This window comes from Chenopodium quinoa, unplaced genomic scaffold (genome assembly GCF_001683475.1).
Source record: "Chenopodium quinoa cultivar QQ74 unplaced genomic scaffold, ASM168347v1, whole genome shotgun sequence".
Lineage (NCBI taxonomy): Eukaryota > Viridiplantae > Streptophyta > Magnoliopsida > Caryophyllales > Amaranthaceae > Chenopodium > Chenopodium quinoa.
In genome coordinates, this window is record NW_018744151.1 from 686,417 (window position 1) to 708,278 (window position 21,862).

The 21,862-nt window shown below is 34.1% G+C and overlaps 1 protein-coding gene and 2 pseudogenes across 1 annotated transcript; all 3 read right to left on the reverse strand.

The window, feature by feature from the left end:
• Positions 1 to 3,858: 3,858 nt before the first annotated feature.
• On the reverse strand, positions 3,859 to 5,898 carry LOC110693365 (F-box protein CPR30-like; the record flags this gene model as incomplete). The annotated part of the gene is made up of 1 exon (XM_021870498.1): positions 3,859 to 5,898. A coding segment is annotated over one exon (1,149 nt), but the record flags the coding sequence as incomplete, so codon positions are not given.
• LOC110693473 lies at positions 5,804 to 13,854 on the reverse strand (annotated as a pseudogene).
• A 5,513-nt stretch (positions 13,855 to 19,367) lies between these two features.
• On the reverse strand, positions 19,368 to 21,862 carry LOC110693743 (annotated as a pseudogene).

The following is a 21,862-nucleotide window of genomic DNA, read 5'->3' on the forward strand; positions in this document are numbered from 1 at the left end:
ATCAAAAATTATAAGAGACAGCAAACATACTGTGAATATCATACACGTACATACATGATGTGGTGCTTCCATGTAAAAAGATATAATTTGTGGTTAACATTCTTTTTTAACTAATTAACATTCATCACCACAATTTTCCAAGACTGGTCTATTACATAAATTGGACATTCAAGATCAACTGATCCTTTGTACGGAATCTAAAGTCTAAAGGCATGTACCACCTTGAATCAAAGACATGCATTACTAAATAAGCATCATAATTTCTAGGCCACCTATTTTTAAATCCATTTTAGTCTCTGGCGTCCCTCTCATAAGTGTCTCATATTGAAGACAGGGGAGAGATGGTTCCATTTTTGAAGAAGAGGAATAGCTCCTACTATCATCAATTAGTTTTAGTATGCAACCTCGTTGGACCTTGTATCTGACTCGAATAATTCTCCTCCTCCTTATTTAGATTGACCAATTTAATACGGTAAACCAGCCATGGAACCTTTTTAGGTACACTATTGTTTATGGATCAATAAATACTCCTTCATTAGGTGCGTGGATTAAATACCCTACCCTCCTTTTTTTTTCCAAAAATAAATAAATTAAGTACAATTAATAAGACTGCTAATTATCCTTACTGCTCTCCTTATTCAGACCGGTAAATGGTAGAGTTGTTATAAACAGTTTAGTCCTATCCATTGCTAATTCAGTTTACTCAAAAGCCCATTACTACAAAAAAAAAAAAATAAAAAAAATCAATATAGCATCAACCAAAATTTGTTGCTATTCACCAAAAATCCGTTGCCAACTCTATTTAGCAACGGGTTGGAAACAAAAATTTGTTGTTGCTAAAAGGCTTGTTGCCATGGGATTTTGGATACAAGTTGCAAAGCAATTTGTTGCAATATTGCATCAATTTAAATATAGTTTCCATGATTGTTGCTGTTTTTGGTGCATTCGTTGCCAACTTTGGCAACAGATTACCATTGGTCGTTGCTAAAATTAGCAACAAATGATTAATGTTAGTTCCTAAAATAGCAACAAATTATTAATATTGGTTCCTAAAAATAGCTACAAATTATTAAAATTGGTTCATAAAAATAGCAACAAATCATAAATATTGGTTGCTATCAACACTACGAGACAAAAACCCAATCCCTATTACTCTATTAGCAATTCGGTTCAACCCGATCTTGGCCTTTACCAATTTGAAATCTCACTTAGGTTAGGTCAACTCGGCTCGACTTTGCATGTAAGGCTATTTGAATCCTCAATCTCAAGAATCGCATTTGGTAGGAGTCGAACTTGTGACCTCAAAGTCACATGGTGAATCTCTTACCAACTATACCAAGTACTATTTGTTTACTTCTATGCATATAATTTATAATAAGTGAACGAAATATTAGAGACGAAATTGAAAATTTTGTCTCTAAATTAGGGACAAAATCAAAAATTTGTCTCTAAATTAGAGAGAAATTGAAATCCGTCTCTATTTGATGTCATTATAGCAAAAAATTATTTTATACATTATATCAAAAAGTGGCCTACATATAAATTAACAACAATATGTATCACAACTCGTTTCCAATGGCAACAAATAAAATAATACGTTATCAATTAGCAACAATAATTTAGAATACTTGTTTCTAATGGAAACAACTCAAAAATTCATTGCCTTTGTTTGTTTCTAAATAAATACAAATAAAATATTTGTTGTCATAGTTTGTTACTATTTGGCAATAAGAGAAAAATATGATGTCATCTAGTAACAACTAGAGAGACAATTTGTTTTAAAAAGCAACAAATCAAAAACATGTAGCCATTGTTTATTAAAAAACTAAAGCATAAAATGTCGCTTTTAATTAGGCAATGAAAAAATTTAGATTTGTTGCTATTTAGCAACGTTCTAAAAATCTGTTGCCAAACTTAGTTGCTAAAAAGCTTTTATTTTTGTAGTGCACTGAACTACTTCTTCTTCATCTTCTTCGGCTGTGAAATCATTCTTAATGTTGAAATCAGCAACACACTGACAAGTTAAATCCAACAAACTCTTGATATCCATGTAATTTGCATCCTGCATTCACACACATATATAATTAATATAGTTGTACGTGATAAATCAATCATGAATATGCATTTAAAAAATAAAAAATAGGAACACATTCACTAAAATGTACATATATAGCAGTCTACACAGCTCCACTGCGCCCTCTTTGTTAAGCCTAACATCGTGTATAGCATACGGGCTTATGTTTAAGACTTTAATCCCTAATCTCTACTCTTAGATTGTACAACACAAAGAAAATCATTCACTCAAATGAAGAAGCAATTTAAAGAAATGAAGTAATTTTCAGGTAATATACTGATTTGATGCATAATCGATACTAAGAGCATCAGATACAAGGTTTTTCCTTCTTTCTCTTCTTCATCCATTGCTCTCACCTCACTTTACTCAAACATTTGGTAGCAAAAACCCTTAAAATAAATATTGTATAGAAAAAACAAAAAACCTTGTATTTATTATGTATTTATAGCTAAGTAAACTTGTGAGGTGGATGTAATCACGATATTCTTAATTGTTACATTTGTGATATGGAATCATCATGATATTGTAGTATGTGTGAACCAAATCATAAATTTGTGTAAAAATTATTTCCTTCCACATAATTTCAAGATTTTGATTTGCTCACATATGTCCTAGTCATATCACATCTTGTGATGACTTCTCAACAAATTCTTAGTTTTTTTTTTTTGTTTGTTTGTTTTTGAAACATCATATTCTTATATTTAGAGGTGGCAAATTTGTGTAAAAATTTGGGCTTGGATCGGGCTGGATCCATTATCCGAGTTGGATCTAATTAAGGTTAGGGTTATTTCGTTTGTGTAACTTTGATTTGTAGCTACGATAGATCTATAGGTCAATTTGGTAAAGGATTAAGAGTTTCATGGTCCTTTGCCTTTGGATTAGTCAGTTCGATTTTTTGTTGTGTATTATAAACTATTTCTACATAAGGCGGCAGGATGATGTATGTCTAAAACTTTTACAGGTATATATTTCCACTTTCATTATATTTAAAATGTAACTCAAAATGTAACTACCATGACTGTAATATAATTATCACTATCCTTGACCAATTTGAAAGATCATTTGATGTAGTTGAAATAACAGAATTTTTGGTTAGGCGAAAGCCTAACAGAGCAATGTCGTGTGGAGGAATACGAAAATAAAGAGAGAAACAAAGACAGAATATTACTACTATGGAATTTTGTTTACTCACTTTTAATTTAGTTGTTTTCTCCCTCCGTCCCTAAATTTTCCTACTTCTCTCTATTATGTGAGAAATAAATGCTATAAGTAGAAATGTGGTCTTCGCCAATATCAATTTTTCGGTTACAGATTTTTTGGGATTTAGCCCAAGATCTTGTAATCATTTAGAAATTTGAGTTTTCGATCATAAATTTAAAATAAAAACGAACTACCTCTTTTGAATCTAGCTTGTATGTCAAATTCTTTATTATGAACTGCTGTATTACTTTCTATATATATTCTCCATTATCTCTCGCTCTTTAAGTAGTTGCAACAAGTATGTTTGTCAACCCAGAAGTTTGGTCATTGGTGATACTTTAATACTCTTATCATGTTACATAATAATATACTTTCTCCGTATACCTCATTTTAAAGTGTATTATATAATGTGAACCCTACACTTCTTAAATACCGTAAAGAAGTGTGTGTTGCAACTATTAAAAAACGAAGATTAACCACAACACAATAGTCAATACGAATCTGCAATTTCGCAAGAAAAGAGGAAATGCATAGCAATTAGCAAGCAATTCAACTAAATAAACAACTACTAGTATCAAAACTATGAAAAGTTGATATTTTGAATTTATATACTATGACGAATCTAACAAAATCCTACATGTTAATATTTTTCATTATGTATAGAGCACAAAACACGATAAAGGGGAGTGTATGAATAGTGCTAAAGTCAAAACGTGTCAACTAAAAAAAACGAAGGTAGTGAGTATTTCCCGAAGAATTCACAAAAACAAAAAGTAGGTGTTCAACACACACAATACTTTCACAATTTCACACTTCCTATGTCATTGAGGGAAAAAAAAAAAACCAGAATAGGTGATATATATGTTCTTGCCTTCTTGGTGTGCAGAGGGCACCATGAAGAAATTTGTTAAAGCATAAAAAAATTCTTCCAAGAATTGCATAAAAGAGTTTGCAATGAAAACATAGAGTAAGAAATTTATGTGGATGAACTTATTGGTTATGTAACTTAGCTAAAGCATAAGAAAAGTTCCTGCTTAGACTACTTGCTTAATTAAAGGAATTTTACAAGGAACAATTAATAAGAAATGTTTTCATGATCAAATTTCTACACAAACGAGACTTGGGTGAATAAATTAAGCCTCAACTGAATGTTTCATTACTATTACCTTATTAATAAGGAGGAAAAAAACCATGCCCCTAAGGACTTGAAGACTATAGGACTGTCCATCTAACAAAACATGGTTTCAAAAGATCACCTACCTCAAGCTTGAAATTTTATTCGTTTTATTGAAATGAAACATCTTGATACTACTAATATTACATGCCAATAGGATAGAATTAAAGACATTTAATGGCACCTTGATAGAAAACTAACACATATATTGGAATAACCTACAACTAACATATATTCAACAGAAGAGAATATATGTGCCCACACCGGGCCTCATACACACACATTCAATAGAAACAGGATTCTAAACAACATACATGCAAGCAAAAGAAAAAGGAGAGTAATATCTATACCGCTTTTTCATGTGTGTCTTACGACTACCAAGTACAAGGCTTTCAACCAACATTGTTGCTCCTGGATGTGATGGCATACCAGGGATTTTCACATCTGCAGCACTTTGCCTTTCCACATCATACCAAATAAACTTTTGTAGGTCTTGTTCAAGGAGCACTTTAAAACTGTCCTTTGAGTAAGCAATAGGCCTCACATATTCAAAAGGTCCAATACTATCTGGCTGTGAAACTGTGAACAACTTAGACCAAGATTCCACTACACCATACTCTTTCAAGACCCACACTTCACTCCGAATGGAAGGATAATTGACTAGGAGACATAAGCACTGACCCAAGACTTCGACAGTCAAATGAACTTCACCAGCTGAAATCTTAGGAAGTAACACATCCTTACAAACTTCCGAACTTAGATCAAATGCAACAATCAATTTGGACCCATTTGAGTCAGGCTTCAAGGTTACCATCCAATGTAAACAGCCACTGACATAAACCCCCCATCCCCTTTTGTAAGAAAGGTAATATTCCCGAGGAAAGTCCTGAATCCTTCTCCAAGAGTTTGCCTTCAAACTAAAAACCTTGACTTCACTATCATAAAAGTCAGGATGCTCCGTAGAATACTGAATAACCCTAACCACCTTATAATCATCATTAACAAGGTCATAACCAAAGCCATATATCACGTACTCATATCCATAGGGGATTTTAAGTTTCGAAGCAGGCACTTCCCGGGACTTTCTGGTTACTGGATTATAGATAATTGTACCATTTTTACCATGTCTTTCCCCATTTGACAAACACAGTAGCCCATTGCAAGAACCCAAAACCTCAGTTCCAATATCTCCACATTTCAAAGGATGGTCTATCACAATAGCCTCATTGAGTCCAGGGAAGTGTGCCGAGTAAAGATAACCGGCTCTTATGATCAAGGCAAGATTAGTGGTATTTTCCAAGGAGTACTGCAGATGGAGCTTGATGAAATAAGGGTCGTCGATTAAATACTTCCATGATTTAGATACACAACGATAGCATAAAAGAGACTTGACTGGAAGTCTAGACAGTATATCCATGATCAATATCAATGGAAGATCCATAATTTTCAGTTAACTTCACCCACCAAAGCAAGAGCTTAACTGAAAAATAAGCAAATACAGCCTAAGATAATATAATGTTAAATTTCTAAACAATCAGATGGCAATTAAAACCCGAAAATGCAGAGCTTCACCCAGCAAAGCAAAAGCTTAACTGGAAGAATAAGCATATACATCAAATTGTAAAATTTCCAATCAATCTGATAACATCATACATAACCAAAAACTCAAAAACCCGAAAATGCGGAAATCCAAAAACTCGAGGTTGACGGTGCAAATGTGGGCGATTCTAGCTAGGGTAAATGTGCAAATGTGACTTGACTGAGCCTTCATTTCTCATTTTAACTTCTCATGAATGGTTTGGAATGGTTGGGTTAAAGTTTGGTTTAATTTTGGTTCTATTTTTGTGAGTCAAGCTCGACTGCTCAAGTTTAATATTATATGGAGTATTACGTAGGGCCTGTTCTCATTTACTGAACTGAGCTGAACTGAATATTTTATAAGAGAAAAAAATTAGGAGCTGAACTGAACTGAATTTCAACGTATGAGAACAAACCCGTAGTAGTTCAAATAATATTATACTCACATAATTTTTAAATTGTAAATTTTAGAAAATTATACGGAGTACTCTTTACATATTTCCTAAATGCCTAAAATTATCAATTGAATGACGAATATAAGAGTTCCGAAGTATTCATCATCAAGTCGAGAGCTTGATTTGGGGTTATATGAAGAACTTACGAATCTAATCTTAGAATTGTAATATTTAAGTTCAAGAATGAGATTTGTGAACATCTAACCAATAAGAGCAATGTTAGAATTGAGTTCAATGCAAATGTTGGACAAAGTTTACAACTCGGTTTTAACTTTTAAGTCATTCTAGAGTTACGTTATACTATCATTTAATTAGTACAAAGTATTAGTCATTATAATTTTTATTTTGAAGTTGGTGGAGAACTCACCTTGTGACTTTGAGGTCACACCAAGACACCAACTACAAAATGCTTGAGAGTAGGGGAATCCCCTTACCTAGTTACCTCTCACCTCTATTCTCAAGCGATGACTTGCGGAGCTTGGCTGGCTAAATCATTTCATCTTAATTGTGCGATAATAGAACAAAACAAAAAAAAAAAAAAAAGACTATTTTAAGAAAACTGTCCTTGTCTAAAGTAAATCATGATCCAATTAAACCCATATATAGTTAGTCATCCAAAAAGGATCTATAAAATTATCCAATCATAACATCATATGATTTGAGACAAGAGTATTTGAGATACTTTGTTTAGAATAAAACCCAATCTAACATGCAATTGACTCAACTCATTTACAGTAATTACAAAACCAAAATTCAACTAATGAGGTAATTGAGTTGACCTAAATCAACCAAATTCATTATGGACTTGATACTAATAAACGAATTTCATATTTACACAGTGTTACGACTTATAATCAATTAGAAGATGTAGTCAATATGACATAAATCAAATTTTGATCCACTCTTAAGTCTTAACTCTTAACTCAACCTAAACCTAGAACGGCTCAATCTGAACTTGTCTACAATTCATCAGATACCATACAGAACTTCACCCGACTAACTCATCACAATATTTTTTATTATTTTTTTTAATTTTTTAATTTTTAATTTTTTACATACATACAAACCAACTCATCCAATCCCAATACCCTTTTAACTTTTATAAGCTTCTTTTTATTTATGGAAAATGTTATACATGGCCCTTAGGGTTACATATAAGCATTAAATTTACACTTGAAAATCGTAAAAAGTTAAGAAATCATCAAAATATAAACACTAATAACACTGATTTACGCGTGTTTTTGTCATGAATTTCTAATTTTATACAATTTTTAAGAGTATATTTAATGCTTATATATAGCCCTTAGGGCTACATATAGACATTTGTGCCTTTCATTCAAACAAACAGGTGCAGCAATTTAGCAAGGCAGCAAGACACGATGCAAATTTGTTTTTTTAAAATCAGAAAATTAATCAACCAAAGAACGAGAAATCACATGAGCATAAGACATAATAACCTAAATTACTCTTAAGAATCAATAAAAAGCAAGTGTTTAACAAGCCATCAAGCAAAACAAAAGATGACATAGCACATACACATCACAGATGAAAAGTTCAATGCAACCTAGTTTGGAAGTCTACTTATTTAACAAAGTTCTTGTTCAAAACCTAAAAAGTAAAAAGATTGGATTAGTTTTATTTTTCAGAGAACATATTGTTCATTCCTTCCAATTCTTCAGAAAACTTTTTGAATTGAGCACAAGGCGCGATTAACTGGACATCAAGGAATGTAATATCAAAGACATAACAGAAGCAAGATTGGATAACAGTAATTTGAGACGATGAAGAGCAAAGTAAAACTTATTTTCTTTAATAGAGGACCGAAATAAAACTCTAACCTTAGTATCCCCTTTTTTCAAAGCTTCAACTTGAATCCCTTGGATAAAAATCCATCCACATTTTTCCTGAAAAAAACCAACATAATCATATTTCAATGAAAAGGGATACAGGAGGATTTACATTTGATTATAAGATGGACGCATAAGTTCAGAGTTTCTAAAGCAGGGAGATGATTGAATTGTACCTCACTTTATCCTTGCCATTCTGAGATTTGCTCAGTGCTTGCTCATGCTTCTCATGGAAAATTCTAGGAGGGTTGCCAATCTGAACAAGACTTCCAGAGCACATCACTGTCTCAAAAGACTTTGGTAGACCTCGGACATTGAGGTATCTGACTTTCTTTTTCACCAAGTTGAACCAGAGAAGCTTTTCATTATCTTGTTCCAACAGAACTTCAGCCCCGTTGTTTGAATATCCCAACGGCTTCAGGTACTTAAAGTGTTTGATTATTTTTGGCTGTGAGATGGTGAAAAGTTTTGTCCATGACTCTGTTCCATATTCAGTCATTACCCAGATGTCTACACTTTGTCGAGGGTAATGACATAGCAAGCTAAGACACCCACCCTTTTAATGATCCCAAACTCATGTGAAAATCTGTATCAACATAACTTGGCTGTGTCACCACCCTGCATTTCTCAGACCCAATATCAAAAGCTATAAGCAATTTTGAGCTGCTGAACAATTCAGGATTTTCATGTGCCACCCAGTGCAACGCGCCACTAGCAAGAACACCTGAGCATGGATGACAAATGATGTATGGAAACTGTTTAATCTTTCCCCAACACTTGGTTCTCAGGCTATAAGCTTGAATTTCAGAGTGAACACTACCACCACTCAAACTATTGTGCAGCTGCAAAATACAGACTACTTTGTAGTCATCGCTACTGGGATCATAGCCAAATCCATGAATCAACCAACACTGTGAGGTGCTAGAAGCATGGAACTGAAAGTTAGAAGAAGGTAAGCTCTCATATTTTCCAGTCCATGGATTCACTAAACCAATATCTCCATCCTTATATAAGCAGATCAATCCATTCGAAGAGCCAACAACATCAGTTGATTTCCCAACACTTGGGTGATTAATCTCAACAGCTTTATCAAACAGTTGATAATCTAAAGAAAGAAGCTTTTCCCCACTAAGAATGAGCAACGAGCTACTGTTGGAATTGCTAGACACTTCAAGCTGCATCTTAATAAACTCTGGGTCATTAATGATCTTGTACCATGTTTTGCTGACATATTGAGCCTGCAGAAGGGTCTTAACAGGGAGGTAGCAAAGGATATGAGAAACCAACTTCTTAGAAAAGGTTGCAAAGGAACAGCTGGATTGACCTAATTGTTTTGATTGCCTTGGAATCAGGTTGTTAGGATCAATAAGACTTGTAATAAAAACCTCTGAATCAAATGACTCCGGCAGGCCACTGATATTGACATGCCTGATTGTCTTTTTTTTCATGTTATACCAAACAAGCTTTTTATAGTCAAGATCTAGTAGAACTTCAGTACAATTCTTTGAATACGCCAATGGCTTGATATACTCAAAGGACTTTATAGGTTTTGGCTGAGTAATGGAAATAAGCTTGCTCCAGGTATTCATCTCATAATCCTTCATCACCCATATATCAACACCACGTCTAGGGTATTGGCAGATGATGCAAAGAGAGCCTTCTAATACCCATAAAGTCCTTTTGAAATATATGTCATCATAATTAGGTTGTGGCACTACTCTGCATTCTTCTAAACCAAGATCAAAGGACAGAATACTTTCATAAACACTATCCGTATCCTGATTTTTATTTGCAACCCAATGTAATGCTCCATTTGCAAGGACCCCTGAACAAGGATAACATAGGCTCAAAGGGAAAGATTTGATACTTTTCCAGCATTTGGCTTTCAAACTGTAAACTTGGACTTCAGAGGCAGGACAAGTATCAGCTTCAGAATCAGAAATATAATCGTCAAAATAGTCATGAAACTCATGATGCCGATTATTGTATGAGTAAAACTCCAAGATCCTAACAACCTTGTAATCATCATTAATAGAATCATAGCCAAATCCGTGGATGAAAGTGGTGAAGACATTGGAACCCTTTGTAGACTGGTGCTTCGTAATGGGTATTTTGTGACACCTTCCAGTTAATGGATTCCAGATAGCAAGCTCTTCATCTTCATTATATAAACAGAGCAAACCATTACATGACCCTAAGACATCAGTCCATCCTTTAGCGCACACTACAGGATGATTTATCTGTACTGCTCTATTTAGCAGGTGAAAATTAATCAGATATAGCTTCTCCCTTCTAAGAATGAAGTACAAGTTGTCATTTCTTTTTCCAGAATCTTTAAGATGCATTTTAGCAAACTCGGGGTCATTAATAAGATTATTCCATTCCTTGCAAACATATGTAAGCTGCAAAAGAGTCTCTGCAGGAAGACGAGAGAATATATCAAGTAGCAAAGTTAATGGTAGTGATGATAACTGACTATTGGCCTGCCCCGATTGCTCATTTCTGCAACACATCAACATAGTAATAGACATAGGTCACAAATCAATTAAATAATTGATAAAACCAAAGCTTCAGCATCATTACTGAGGTATATATAGCTAAGAAAATAAACTGAAATAAGAAAAAGAAGAAAAAAAAAAAAAGACGATGTTGAATTTTTTTTTTTTAACACAAGTCGATTAATCACTTTTATTTCTCCAATAAACTAGAAACAGGATTGTTCATTTGACATTAAAATGAACATGTGGTCAGGATGAGCTTCCAAAGAATAGCACTACCAAACAGAAAATAGTAGTTTTCCAAAACAAAAAACAAAACAAAACAAAAACTAAAAAAAAAACGGAAAGAAGACACTTTTCTTTTGTCTACTGAATCTATAAATGCTTAAGGAATTTAATTAACTTCCCGTCAAACATCAAGAAAACAACTTGTATAGCAAGCATGGCCTCTAATATATCAACAATGGATATGTCTACACCAATTAGCTAAGAATGATAGAAAGTATGTCCCTTGACTCATATTTCCTGTTTATTATTGTGTCCCTTAACTAATATTTCCTGTTTTTTTTATTAATATCCTTAACCGATAATACACTACCATAGTGCAGCCTGATGTATCTGAAAACATTCATTCATGAAAAACAAAAACCTTTTATCAGCAATGTGTTGGCAAACTTTAAATGACGCCTAAAATAAAATAGAAAGCTGGATATAGCCCAGAGTAGACAGCTGTGAAGGGCTAACTTCAAGAAGATGAACACTTAATATACAAAGCCACATATAATTCCCTACTTCCAACTATCCTACTATACCAACCTTTGTATCAGAGTCAGCATAAATTTTATGGGTCTGCTGTAGATTAATCAATAATAACATAATAACTTTTCAATATAAACTCCTACGACCTAAGTTATTACACAAATAGAAAGAATTCGGAACAATTGAAATTGTGGAAATTCATCTAATCTCTTACTTAATATTGCTAAATTTGAAACCAATCTCAATGACAATTAGTTATCAACAATACACCACCATGACTAAGTCAGTTAGTCAGCTGACAATTAAACATTTAAACATAAATATAAAATTATAAAAGTGCATTAAACATAAAAAGCAATTAATAAATCTCAAGCAACATATATTATTCAAACTAAACATAAAAGGCTACACAAAACATCAATGTGGCTACATATACCTCTTCAGAGAAACAAGACTTTCCACTATCAATTGCGCCTCGATTGACTCTGGCATATCAATAACATTCACTCTCTTGGCTCTTTTAGTCCTCAAATTATACCAAAACAAGCTAGTCATGTCTTTATCAAGCAACACACTCAAACCATCCTTCGAGCAAGCTATAGGCCTCACATACTCAAACGAACCCAAAACACTCCCCTGCTGATCAATCGAAAACAACTTTGTCCAAGAACTCTGCACTCCATACTGCTCCATAATCCAAAAATCACTCCTAATAGAAAAATGATTGCACAACAAACCCAAGCACCCGCGGAAAACTTCCACATTAATATGACACTCTAACTCACCACACAATGCCTTAGGCTTCGGCACAAACCTAACCTTCTCCGAACCCAAATCGAACGCCACGATGAATTTAGAGCCATTCGATTCGGGGTTCTTGGTCACCACCCAATGTAAACACCCATTAACATAAACCCCCCAAACCCTTTTGTATGAAAGATAATATTCCTTAGGAAAATCCTTAATCCTTCTCCAAGAATTATCCTTTAAGCTATAAACCTTCATTTCACTATCAAAAAAATCTGGGTTTTCACAATAGAATTGAATAACCCTAACCAATTTATAATCATCATGAACATGATCATACCCTAATCCATATACTAAACGATCAACAAAAGGAAGGATATCATCGGGGAATTCGATAGGCGAAACGGGCAATTGCCGGTGTTCCTTTGTTGCCGGGTTGTATATAATTGTACCATCTAAACCATCTTCTTCACCATTCGACAAACAAAGCAATCCATTACAAGAACCCACAATTTCAGTACCATAATTATCACATTTCAATGGGTGGTTGATGACAATGGCTCGATTAAGCGCAGGAAATTCAACAGAATAGAGATAACAACGTAATATGATTGAATGATTGGTGGTGTTTTTCTGGGAATTTTGGAGATGGATTTTGATGGAATATGGACTGTCGATTAGGGTTTTCCATGATTTTGATACGCAACGGAAGCGTAGAAGGGATTTGACTGGTAATCTTGAGAGAATTTTGGATATCAATGGCGTCGGAAAATCCGACATTTTTGCAATTTTGTGGATAAACCCTAAGCTCTGATTTTTTTTCATTTAAAAAGTTGAACTCACTCTATGGAACTAATGGAAGTTTGGTCAAATGATCCTTTTCCCGGTTTATATAATTAGGCCGTGACAAAATCAGAAATGATAAGTCCCAATTTTTTTTTTCTTTTCTTTTTTTTTTCTTTTTTTTTAATAAGTACATCTTTCAATATAGCTAGATGTTACAAATGGTATATTCTTCCTACCTTCTTTCATATCAATATTACAAATCGTATATTCTTTCTACCTTCTTTCAGTATAATTTACCGCCGTTTTCGACAAGGAGTCCATCGAATGATTAATCTTTTTTTTCGATCCCGCACAAATATTAACCCATAAAACAAATAATTGTACTATAATACACTTAAAAAAAAAAACTAAAACTAAAAAAATGGTCGAAAATAATAGATTTTAAGAAATTGGGGGTAGGATTTATACGCTGGCATAGACACCTAGAAATATGTTTTATACTATATCACCTTTCACATAGATTTCACAAAAAAAAAAAAAAAAAAAAAAAAAACATAGATAAATTTCTATAGAATCAGACTTCTAAGGGATGGTCTATTGCAAGTTTGCAACAGCCTCATCAAGTGCAAGAAACTAAAGAACCCATATCATAAAATTAATTTATTGAGAGTGAGGGATAGCTCAAGTGGTTATAGCTTCTCTCCCGATTTTAAGAGATTTTGGGATTGATTCTCACCTCTGCCCTTGTGGCTCTCTAAACACCAAAAAATTTTAATAAATAAAATTAATTTATTAACACACTCATTGACTATGATATTTATTTTTTTCCTAAAAAAAAAAAATGATATACTCCAGCAACTTTCTCATGATGTGTTACATGAATATTACATATGTTGGAGTAAGCTAAGTTATGTGCATAATAGTGCAATCACCAATTATTTCTCATGATGTGTTACATGAATATTACATATGTTGGTGGTTACACTTACACAGATGGAAATAATGTAGTGCTAGCTATATTTCAATGCTTTGGAGCGTCTTCAAGGTTGAAATGTGTGCAAATCTAACTTTTATGTCGAAGAATATAGTATACTGATAATAATACGTAGTGGTTTTTGTTGGAAGTTCTTGAAGTAAAACCAAGAAAATTACGGTGTTTATTCTTTTGACTATTGGGATTTAATGACTATTGGAATCCCTTAATTTTAGCTTCCTCTTATTGCTAATTTAATGGGCATTATTGCTGATTAAAGTTGTTACTTAAAAACTAAACGTTACCCTTTTAATGTTGATTAAAGCTAGCTCTTATTGGGGATTAATGGGTGGATGTTACACCACTTGATTGATGACCATTTTCCCCTTAATTGCTGGTTGCTCTTATTCCCTCCATTGCCTTATAAATCAACATTATTCACCTCCGAAAGATATGACAACAAAAACCATCCATCTTTAACTTCTTACCTTCTCTTAAAATATATCCTTTCGGTTTTTGGGCAAGTATTCTGAATACCAGTCGGGTTTGTGAGTGCACACAAATTCCGGCGCCGTGCTTATCCTGGAGGGCGACCGCTTGATGTCTACTGCACCGGGGTAGCGTGGAATCGTCTTTTAGGTCAGTGGTTTACCACGACGCGGCAATTGTCAATTAGTCTACACAACATTGAGATAAGTACTTTCGTTTAATTTGCTTATTTTCTAACAATCTAAAAGACGAGACTTACTGATTCTAAATGTCTAATTATTAAAATGTGGAATTCAGAATGTTTTCTTATATTTGGAGCAAATTTTATGTTGTGTATATATGTCAGTTTGATTAGCTCAAGAAGGCTTTTCTTACCATTTATTTCTATTTTTGGGGTTCTGCCGAAAGTTGATTCATAAGCCTTTGTCAAATGTGTCTGTTTTTTTTTCCCCCTCTTTATATCATGCAATTTATTGAGTGGTCTTTTAATTTATTGCTGATTGGATGTGATATAAAAGATGATTATTTGACTTCTAGTTTTTTTAACTTTGATATGTCAAATTTAGATAATGTATGGAGTATGTCATTCTTGTAATTATCATGATTTACTATGTATTAAGCAAATTACGGATTGTGAGCTTGTGATAGTATTGCTTATACTCATGAGTTATTTTCATGCTACATATGATTATTTATATAAATGCAATTATGTTGATTATTATACATGTCTGCATGTAATAATATAGATATGCTACAATACTAAGCTTCTTTGGCTACTTGTGAGTATATTAAGTTACGTTATCTAGCTAATACTTCACTGGACAATTATTTCTTAATACTCTGGTTGATTGCTTTTAAGAAATTATTTTTGCTAGAGTTTTGAGGATTGTGAGAATTAATCTAAGGAATTAATTCTTCATATATTGTGTACTTAATTGACTACTTGATGATAAATACAAGTATTAGTTTTGGTCAATCACTATCTAAATTATAGCCTTTATTGTTGTGACTAAGTAAATGTTGTATGGGGAGTTTTAATTTAGAGAGTTAGCTTGAATCATGGGAGCACTATAATAACCTTTTAATTGACTTTTAAGCTTGTTTGTTATTCGCGGATTTTCGGGAGCAGTCCCAAAGATGACCCCCGACAAAGGTCATTCTTGGTCGGTTTGGGCTGAAATTTTAGGAGTATGTTTGGGACACATGAGGCTTATTTTTCAACGGTTGGATTCTCATTTGCTGCTCAAATTAGTGAGTTATGATGACATCTTGAGGCCCTTATTTACAACGAGGACAATTGGGCGTCTCATAGAGCTCTCTCTCACGTTACTTGATTTAATTCAAGGGAGGTTCATTCTAAACCAAGTCTTTTGTTAATTTTGGTTAGCATGTGGTTTAATCCTAATAATCTTAACAAATATATGTTTTTGTGGTTATTGACAAAGTATGTTGAATGTTCAATTTGTCAACTAAATATTTGTTGAATGATTAATAGAACGAAAGTAAAAGTTATAATGTCGATATTTTATGAGTATGACATTATATTGCATATAAGTAGTTACCTTTAATTTGTTGGTTCTACATTTTGTGGATTAACTTGTTCAGTAAGATGCTTTGAGCAATGTATTTTAACATGTTATTAAGGTGCATGTATGTACTCCAAGTACTACTTTTATCATGATTCATGTATGTGTTGAGCATGGAGTTGAGATGTATTATGTCAATTTCTTGAATCCATGTATGCAATATTCGTATTGAGAAGCTTTATTCATAACTCAATTGATTTCATTACTTTATTCTCGGTTTAACATGCATGTGTGAATTTTATAAATTCTCAAACTTGTTGAGTTTTGTGAAGGGAAATTATGTGATTATTTTACTTAAGGAGATTGTATGGCTTTCTCTTTGGAGAATTTTCGAGTAAAGTATTTTGGGAATTGACTACGATTTTCTAATATTTTATGATGGTTTATTGTTACCGCCTATGACTCTTTATTGTGTTATAATTCTTTATGAATAAAGCATGAGTAATTTGTAAATGCCTTGAATTTTATATTGTGGCTTGGGAGTTAATATTTTGAGGTATTGTTGAATTATTATCCTTGATTAATTCAATGTTTCAAAGATCTCTGCTCTTGTCCACCTTATATGTTATTACACCCAGTGCTATGACATAGTTGTGAATTTTTCCCAACCATATATTTGTTTATGCTCTATTTTGGTATTTGAACCTTGTCCTTTCATGTGGGGGTTTTTATATCCAAATATTTCATTCATTGAGAATGTGGGTGCATTGGTAAGGGTTTTGAATCAGACTTTGTTGTCCAATGTGGGGGAAGTAATGAAGAATCAGTGTTGGACTCAAAGTCTTGCTTAGTTTTTGCTTGATAAATTACATATCCCAATTGATTCTTTATTGAATAAATTGTCTTTGAGCATATATGTGTATTATTACTATGGTTCAAGTGGTTGGATATCCAAGCTGGATTACTTGACTCTAGTAGAAATGAGAGGCATTAATGTTAAATTTTTCTATCGTTTAATGCAAAGCCTAAAAGTGGTTAATTGAGCTAAAGATGGTTTATGATTGAGTTTTCCTTACAAGTAGTTTGTTTTGGTATCTCTATGTCTTTAGAGTAATTTCTTTAAATCAGTGGAATATCATGAGTGATTGTTTCCGTGGAAGAAGTCATTGAATATTAGTTAGATTATGTCTAACTATGTATAGATTTTTACAAATCTTTTTCCTAGGATTGTGATGCTTAATATCTCTTCTATGGATTGTGTTGCTAATTCACCGAGCTATCGTTGGAAGTCTTTAAGGCTAAACTTGTGATGGATGAGTCATTGCTATAATATAAAGTTTTTATGATCTTATTGATCATATGGGAGCAATTCGTGTCCATTTGGTAGTCTTATGTTTCTTGGAAACTATGCTTAATCTGACATTGCTTTTTATGTAAGTAGATTAAGCAAATATACTCTTAACTCGAGCAATGACCATCGGATAGTTTTGAGGAGGTTGCATAGGTACTTGAAAGTACAAAAGATAAGAGTTTGCACTATTGCAAGTTTCCATGAGGTCTTGAAGTTCGATAATGAGTTCAAACTCAAGCGGTTATGTTTGCACCACTAAGTGGTGAAGCTATGTTTTGGAAATTGTGCAAAGCAATCTTGTTTTGCTATGTTTGTTTTGGAATAATCTGATTTATTTCTCTTGAATTGACAGGTTATGAGGCAAGATGGTCAAGAGTGCATGACTCTTATGAGCAAATGTGCTTGCAAATATCCCATTGTAAGGGAATTTGTTATGATTTGTAAGTTGTGGTTACCTTTGATTGAACCATGCCTATAATAGTTGATGTCAAAGATAATTTTGTCGAATGGGGTAATATCACTAGACTACATAAAGTCTAAAAGAAATGTTACGGATCCGTTAACTAAAGGCCTTGTACAAAACTAGTTTTGGTAACATCGGAGGGGATGGGATTAAAAGCCCAAATTATGAATTATAAGTAATCAACTCCTGCTCATTATGAGTTCAAAGGGGAACGTTATGAAATAATTCGGAAGCACCAAATTTTATTTTTGTCCATCCCTAGATGTTTGATGTGTGCTTGCTACAAATGGAAATAGGATGAGCAAATGGCTCTTAATGAACCCATATCCATATTTTTGGTGGTGTGATGTAGCTCACACTTGATGGGATTCACCTACTTAGGTGTGGAAGTGTGGTCGCTTCCTATGAGTATTGGGTGGGCTAATACTCTAAAGCACCTATGAGCATCCAGGCTGGACGTATGGCCAGTATAATGCGTCACCTTTATTCGCGGAATTTCAGAATATTATACATGCTCAATTGTGTGGCTCAAAGTGACGGGTCCCTAACTCCCTATTAAGTTCAAGACGAAAGTCACTTGGTAGGTGAGGGATCATAGCTTGATGTCCACTATGTGTTAATTCAAGTCGCGAGACATTGACACTTATGCAATTGTTTTGTTTTGCTCAAAACCAATTATCTCTCTTTCTTTCTTTTCACTTCTTCGAACCTGTGGGGGATTGTTGGAAGTTCTTGAAGTAAAACCAAGAAAGTTACGGTGTTTATTCTTTTGACTATTGGGATTTAATGACTATTGGAATCCCTTAATTTTAGCTTCCTCTTATTGCTAATTTAATGCGCATTATTGCTGATTAAAGTTGTTACTTAAAAACTAGCTGTTACCCTTTTAATGTTGATTAAAGCTAGCTCTTATTGGGGATTAATGGATGGATGTTACACCACTTGATTGATGACCATTTTCCCCTTAATTGCTGGTTGCTCTTACTCCCTCCATTGCCTTATAAATCAACATTATTCACCTCCGAAAGATATGACAACAAAAACCATCCATCTTTAACTTCTTACCTTCTCTTAAAATATATCCTTTCGGTTTTTGGGCAAGTATTCTGAATTCCAGTCGGGTTTGTGAGTGCACACAAATTCCGGCGCCGTGCTTATCCTGGAGGGCGACCGCTTGATGTCTACTGCACCGGGGTAGCGTGGAATCGTCTTTTAGGTCAGTGGTTTACCACGACGCGGCAATTGTCAATTGGTCTACACAACATTGAGATAAGTACTTTCGTTTAATTTGCTTATTTTCTAACAGTTTTTACATCAAAAGAAGTCATTTAATTAAATGACCAAATTAAAAGGCCTAATTTGACCCCAAAGCTTCAAGTATGTATTGTAGCATAAGTAGTCATTACTTAGGTTATAATGTGATATGCCATAGTGCAACAAACACAATTTACTTAGGTTTAGGCAGAGTCATAATCGCCTCGAATACGGGTTTTGAAGTGTTGCCAATGGAGCCACTTATGTATCCCCCTTGTTCGCAGGCCTTATTCACCAATCTCCCATTACTCAGCTTGTTGTCAAGAGCTTGCCATATTCCTACCCTCTCTGCCTGATCATAGTGCCCTGCTTCGCGTATTTCAGTATACACCTATAACAAAATCTTCAACGTTACAAGAGGATTTTAGTTCCATCGTAAAATCACTACCCAAATTAGTCATCAATTGGTGTAAACTATACATAATCCGTTATGCAAGCCAAAAAGCAAGAAAAATAAGGCTAAAGATTTTAAGATTATGCTCTGAGTAACCGTACTTATATTTTATAAATTAGCTTGTATTTCGTACGTTTTAGCTGAGCATGTGAATTGTTATTCTTTAATATTACACTTAGGCCTTTTTCACTCCACCTTATAAAAATAATACTTGTATTATTTTAGTAAAAATAATTTCAGTCTAGTAAAAATAATTTCAGGTTAGTAAACTTAAAGAAAAATATAATAGAAAATCAAAAAATAATTTAAGTTGAGCAAAAATAATTTAAGGTGTAGTAAACAGGCCTTAGACAAATTATGTCAATAATATGAAGTAAATACTACTACTACTTCCGGTCCAAATTACTCGCAACTTTAAAATATTTTATATCTCACAAATAATACCCAAAGTTGCGAGTAATTTGGACCGGAGGTAATATATATGATTGTAAAAAATATATACCTGATTGGTGGGGCCTGAAAAAGTGTTAGAAAATCCCATGAACCAGTGTTTCTCCTTGCCTTGATTGTTGTAGGCAGAGTATACAATGCCTAGGGGTGAAAGTTCGGTGTTCGGTTTGGATTATGGCCCAAACCGAAGCCAAACCGAAATAATTCGGTTTTACATTTTTCAATCCAAATCCACACCGAATTTTAATTCGGTCCAAACCAAACCGAACCGAATTTCTGATTAGCAAACCGAAACCGATCCATAAACCGAATTTTTTACCAGATGCAAATTGAAGTATAAGAAAACTAAGCAATCTTTATAATTATAAACATAAAATTACACAAACTAAACTGAGAATTAATTACATACAATCAACCATTATAAATTTGTCCACCGATTAAAAAAGAAATTAAATAAATAAATCAGATCTTCTGCTTCATGCATTCCTTCAATAATTTGGCTCAAAACCTCAGATCTATTCATTTCCTAATATAATTTCCTTTGAGTTATAAAAAAAATTAAATAGAAAAATAAAATCTTCTGCTTCTGCACCTCTTTACTAATATCATTTCCTTTGAGTGACTGACCAGAGAGGTGGTGGTGAGGAGACGTGGTGGTGGTCGGCGGTGAAGTGGTGGTGATATGAGGGAAAACGAACAATGAAACACGAGCGGCCATCGAACAACTTTGAGATACGTTGAGAGCACAAACACCGAAACAAGAACTGGTGGTGAGATACCTTAAGTGGACTTCTAGAGTGGTGGTGGACGGACAGATTGAGGTGGTGAGGGAGAAAAGTGGGGAAATCTAGGGATTTGGTGAGGAAGGTGCCGAGAGAAAGTGAAAGGGAAATGGGAAAAGAGGGGAACAGTTTAGGGTTTTGGATTTACATATGTAGGAAAATGGGCTGGGATTAGTGGGCTTAATAAACTTCGGTTTGGTTTTCGGTTTTCGGTTTTTCGAATCCCAAAACCGAATCCAAACCGATATATTTCGATTTCCATTTTTTCAAACCGATCCAAACCGAAAACCGAAAAAAACCGAACCGAATTGCTTATTCGGTTTGGTTTGGTTCGATTTTCGGTTTTTATCCAATTTACTTTCACCCCTAACAATGCCGGCTCTTGAACTCTTTTCCTGGTTATAGTATTGACCGTGCAAGAACGCACCCCATTGCCCGTCGCAATGATCACCGGGTACGCAGACTCGCAAACACGTCCCTTCCAGTCACGAGCAACCACGAATATAATAGTGTCACTAGTCGCATTGTAAATTTTGGCCTGTTCATATTTACTTATTTTCAGTTCAGTTCAGTTCAGCTCCAATCAGTTCAGTTCAGTTCAGTTCATTTCAGTTCAGCTCCAATCAGTTCAGTTCAATTCAGTTCAACTCTTAATTTCCCTCTCTCATAAAATATTCATTTCAGCTTAGTTTAGTTCAGTTCAGTTCAGTTCCAATCAATTCAGTTAAGTTCAGTTCAGCTCCAATCAGTTCATTTCAGTTCAGCTCAATTCAGTAAATATGAACAGGCCCTTAAACACATTGTGCTCACAACATCGTCCCCAAATCGACACTGTAGCTTCTCCACGTAGTTTCGAGCATCCACGGCCTTGCTCTCGGCGTTCGCCTTCTCTAGTGCAACCTTGGCTCGGTCTTGCTGTGTGATCGAGTTCTTGCCTTGATATTCAGGCATCGCTCTTAGGGTTGCCACGGTAACTGGAGTTCCAAACACGTTTGAACCCAT